This window comes from Nerophis lumbriciformis, linkage group LG17 (genome assembly GCF_033978685.3).
Source record: "Nerophis lumbriciformis linkage group LG17, RoL_Nlum_v2.1, whole genome shotgun sequence".
In the NCBI taxonomy this organism is placed as follows: domain Eukaryota; kingdom Metazoa; phylum Chordata; class Actinopteri; order Syngnathiformes; family Syngnathidae; genus Nerophis; species Nerophis lumbriciformis.
In genome coordinates, this window is record NC_084564.2 from 8,247,501 (window position 1) to 8,252,500 (window position 5,000).

Genomic DNA, 5,000 nt, shown 5'->3' on the forward strand with positions numbered 1-5,000 from the left:
GTTATAACTCGACACAGCTTCAAAATCCAGCTCCTCCACCAGGATAAGGCTTCCGACTGTCTGGAACCCTTTCCCTTCCAAGAAGCGCACACTGCTCTCAATCTGGAAGGCATTACCCAAGTTGCCACTGGCAATGGCAAAATCAAAACCACAGTTGTCCCGCGACAGGTCTCCGTCCACTGCCTCTAAGGTGAGAACCGTGGAGCCGGGAAGTTGGTCTTCGGACACATGAGCTCTGTACTCTGACTGGTGAAAGATGGGGGTGTTGTCGTTGATATCGGACACTTGGACTTGGACGGTGGCCACGGAGGAGAGTGATGGAGTGCCTTGGTCTCGAGCCTCCACAACCACAAGGATGGAGGGATTCTCAAAATCAAACTCTGTTTTTTGGTTGACGAAAAGCGTACCTGCGAGGAAACAAAAAAAAATGATCACCAATGAAATCATCTGGAACAAATAAGGCTTTATTGTGGAATCTGCAATAGCACTTGAAATACAAACCCCGTTTCCATATGAGTTGGGAAATTATGTTAGATGTAAATATAAACGGAATACAATGATTTGCAAATCCTTTTCAACCCATATTCAGTTAAATATGCTACAAAGACAACATATTTGATGTTCAAACTTAATTTTTTTTTTGCAAATAATAATTAACTTAGAATTTCATGGCTGCAACACGTGCCAAAGTAGTTGGGAAAGGGCATGATCACCACTGTGTTACATGGCCTTTCCTTTTAACAACACTCAGTAAACGTTTGGGAACTGAGGAGACACATTTTTTAAGCTTCTCAGGTGGAATTCTTTCCCATTCTTGCTTGATGTACAGCTTAAGTTGTTCAACAGTCCGGGGGTCTTCGTTGTGGTATTTTAGGCTTTATAATGTGCCACACATTTTCAATGGGAGACAGGTCTGGACTACAGGCAGGCCAGTCTAGTACCCGCACTCTTTTACTATGAAGCCACGTTGATGTAACGCGTGGCTTGGCATTGTCTTGCTGAAATAAGCAGGGGCGTCCATGATAACGTTGCTCGGATGGCAACATATGTTGCTCCAAAACCTGTATGTACCTTTCAGCATTAATGGCGCCTTCACAGATGTGTAAGTTACCCATGTCTTGGGCATTAATACACCCCCATACCATCACAGATGCTGGCTTTTCAACTTTGCGCCTATAACAATCTGAATGGTTCTTTTCCTCTTTGGTCCGGAGGACACGACGTCCACAGTTTCCAAAAACAGTTTGAAATGTGGACTCGTCAGACCACAGAACACTTTTCCACTTTGTATCAGTCCATCTTAGATGAGCTCAGGCCCAGCGAAGCCAACGGCGTTTCTGGGTGTTGTTGATAAACGGTTTTCGCCTTGCATAGGAGAGTTTTAACTTGCACTTACAGATGTAGCGACCAACTGTAGTTACTGACAGTGGGTTTCTGAAGTGTTCCTGAGCCCATGTGGTGATATCCTTTACACACTGATGTCGCTTGTTGATGCAGTACAGCCTGAGGGATCGAAGGTCACGGGCTTAGCTGCTTATGTGCAGTGATTTCTCCAGATTCTCTGAACCCTTTGATGATATTACGGACCGTAGATGGTGAAATCCCTAAATTCCTTGCAATAGCTGGTTGAGAAAGGTTTTTCTTAAACTGTTCAACAATTTGCTCACGCATTTGTTGACAAAGTGGTGACCCTCGCCCCATCCTTGTTTGTGAATGACTGAGCATTTCATGGAATCTACTTTTATACCCAATCATGGCACCCACCTGTTCCCAATTTGCCTGTTCACCTGTGGGATGTTCCAAATAAGTGTTTGATGAGCATTCCTCAACTTTATCAGTATTTATTGCCACCTTTCCCAACTTCTTTGTCACGTGTTGCTGGCATCAAATTCTAAAGTTAATGATTATTTGCACAAAAAAAAAAAAAGTTTATTAGTTTGAACATCAAATATGTTGTCATTCAACTGAATATGGGTTGAAAATGATTTGCAAATCATTGTATTCCGTTTATATTTACATCTAACACAATTTCCCAACTCATATGGAAACAGGGTTTGTATTATTTATTTAAAGATGATTATCTGAAGCAAACCATTAGTAAAATAGCTTTTTTGGTGAGAAAGTTGAGAAATTAAGGGGGCTATGGTCCTAGAAATGCAGTTGTACCTCGATTGTGTTTTGAGATACGGGCTCTCGGCTAATTGTTGTGCTTTAAGTTGTGAGCAAAAATTTGAGTTACGGGTCTCGAATGTCACACTGGACCCCGTAAGATCCGCCCCAAAACATCCGGTCTTACTCGCTAACAGTAGCTTATAGCTAAAGATGGACATAACTTTGTTTTCCCAACCAGTGGAACAAGGAAACTGAGTATGAAGGATACCGTAGAAGTCCAGTAGATTATTAAATGACTTTATAAAACTACTGTAGTTGTTCGTATTACATTCTATTGTATTGTTTTTCATACAGTATTACTTATCTCAAAGTTTGTTTTTTACATGTTAAAATTCATGAATGTATTTAAATTCATTGAGATACAAACTCCTTCCCAGAACCAATGTAGCGTGTAAGTTTAGGTACTACTGTCGTAAGTAAGTCAATTTTATTCGTAAAACGCTTTTCACAGATAAAATCACAAAGCGCTGTATAAAACATAGGTGAAGTAAAACATCAATTCAATTAAAACCACATGGGCAACAGGATAAAAAGTGGATTAAAAATTATAGTTCAAAGGTGCATTAACTAAAAAGCTTTACTAAAAAGAGAAGTTTTCAAATGTTTCTTAAAAGTGTCAACAGTCAAGATCACGGAGGGACTGGTGCAAGTTGTTCCAGAGTCTGGGAGATATCGCCTGGAATGCCAGGTCTCCAAGGGTTTAAAAATGAGTTTTTGGTATCTTTAGAAGACCCTGGCCTGAAGATGGGAGACTGCGCCCTGAAGAGTAGGGGCATAACAAGTCAGTGATTTACTAAGGAGTCCCATCATGCAACGCACGGAAAGTCAGGACTAAAATCTTAAACTCAATTTGGAATTTGACTGGAAGCCAATGAAGACTGGGTAGAGGTTCTGGGTGCACTGGTCAAAAGTCTTGCAGCCGCATTCCGTACAGTCTGAAGTCACTTTAGACTTAACTTGTTGAAAAGAGTGAAGAGACACTTGCAATAGTCAATACGAGATGAAATGAACGCGTGAATGATCATTTCCAGATCCAATTTTGACACTCACTTTAGAAATACTTCTGAGGTAATAAAAACAGTTTTTGGTCCGTTGACGACAGTGACCCTCCAAGGACATTGGAAACAAAGTATGCTAGTGTAAAGTGAGGTTACCATTGCTTGGGTCGATGGAGAAGACCCCCCTGGTCGATGACATGACCCTGTAGATGATCTTTCCGTTCTCCCCAGAGTCAGAGTCCATGGCTGTCACTGTGATGACTGCACTTCCGGCTGGGAGGTGCTCCGACACCGTCACCTGCGGGACGCCACGAGACACATTTATCAATACATTGGCTGAACAATCGTCTGCGTCAAGTCGTACCTGATACAAGTCTTGGGTGAAGGCGGGAGTGTTGTCATTCACGTCCTCCACCAAAATGGTCAGATTGGCTTCGCTCTGGTGCTTTGAGTCTGACGAGCGAATGGTGAGGGTGTACCAGGTCCTCTCCTCGTAGTCCAGCGCTCCGGCCAGGGACACGCCTCCTCCGTAGCAGTGGATTCCAAACATGCCCTTGCTGTCGCTATCCAGGTGTAGCGTGTAGGAGAGGGCTGGTCCGGAATCCACGTCGTTTCCTGTCACCTGACTGATAACCGTGCCAATCAGAGTGTCTGATAGTGGAGACAAGAGGAGAATGATGTATTTTCTGCAAGCTTATTTCAAATATGTCCAGCAGTGTGGAAACATTTTACTGTGACTACTTTTCAAGAACCCAACCCCAACCCTTCTGCCAGTGGATAATTACACCTCTGGAAGCCTTCAAAGTTCTGCCATGATGCTAGCGCTAGTCATTCCTGCTTATTAGCCTCTGGACCACGGTCAGCAAGCCTTCAGCTTTCTGTTCCAGGGTCGAATTTCCATCCATTCATTTTCTTCACCGCCTATGCTGGGTCGGCTTGCGGGAGGAGTTGGAACCGAGTCAGCTTCCTTAGAACGCGAGGCGGACTATACGCCGGACTGGTCGCCAGTCAAACGCGCTGCAGGGCAGCTGTGAACGAGGCATTGACCAGGAATCGAGTATAAGTCAGCTCTGTGAACCACTGCATTGACAATCAGCCGGAGCCAAATCAATCAATCAATCAAAGTTTCTTGCCAAAAAGGGCTTCACAAACCACAACATCATAACAAACACGACATCCCCGGATCTGAACCCACATCCAGGTCATGGATTTCAACATTGGGTGCTAGGGTTGGGCATCGTTTGAATTTGGCTGATTCCGGTTCCTTGTTTCGATTGCGGTTCCCAAGGATGATCTATTCCGAAGGGTCAAACATTTACTTGGAATTTCTCACTGGGTTATTTTCAAGTTTCAAACTTGAATGTAAATTTTGTGAAGTTTCCTTGTAACATTTTTAGCCTCGTCTTTCAGTAAAAATAAAACTTCCAAGACAAACCAAGCAGTCCAGCTGCGATGGATTGAATGCCCGGAGAATACTTGTAAGAAATGTACTTTATTTTCTGCAGCGGAGGATTATTGACTTGGGGCGGTGGCTCCACACGGTTTATGGCGATACACACAAACATTTGGACGGTTCCGGGAGTATCACATCGATATTGAATCCCTTTCGTCCACTTACCCTCGGGCACTCTGATCTCCCGAGGCAGGGGAATCATGGGACTGTTGTCGTTGAGATCGATGACGATCACAGTCAGGGTGGCGGAGCCTGCCAGTCGTGGGATTCCTCGGTCTGTTGCGGTGACCACCAGCCTGGCGCCGCAATGGCAGAACAGAGAGATTACTTTGACCCGTCTGTACTTTTAAGAATCACACAAAAGCTCACTTTGTCTG

The 5,000-nt window shown here is 43.9% G+C and overlaps 1 protein-coding gene across 1 annotated transcript in view; it reads right to left on the reverse strand.

Annotated features, from left to right (window-relative positions):
* The window catches only part of LOC133614430 (protocadherin-16-like), a 211,590-nt gene that overhangs the window by 2,709 nt on the left and 203,881 nt on the right, over positions 1-5,000 (reverse strand). Inside the window, exons 17-21 of the mRNA XM_061972373.1 lie at positions 4,993-5,000; positions 4,789-4,919; positions 3,535-3,821; positions 3,327-3,468; positions 1-407 (exon numbers count right to left, since the gene is read on the reverse strand). The exon at positions 1-407 is cut by the window's left edge and continues 2,709 nt beyond it; the exon at positions 4,993-5,000 is cut by the window's right edge and continues 144 nt beyond it. Coding sequence (XP_061828357.1) covers positions 1-407; positions 3,327-3,468; positions 3,535-3,821; positions 4,789-4,919; positions 4,993-5,000 — 975 coding nt within the window. The remainder of the gene's footprint in view (positions 408-3,326; positions 3,469-3,534; positions 3,822-4,788; positions 4,920-4,992) is intronic.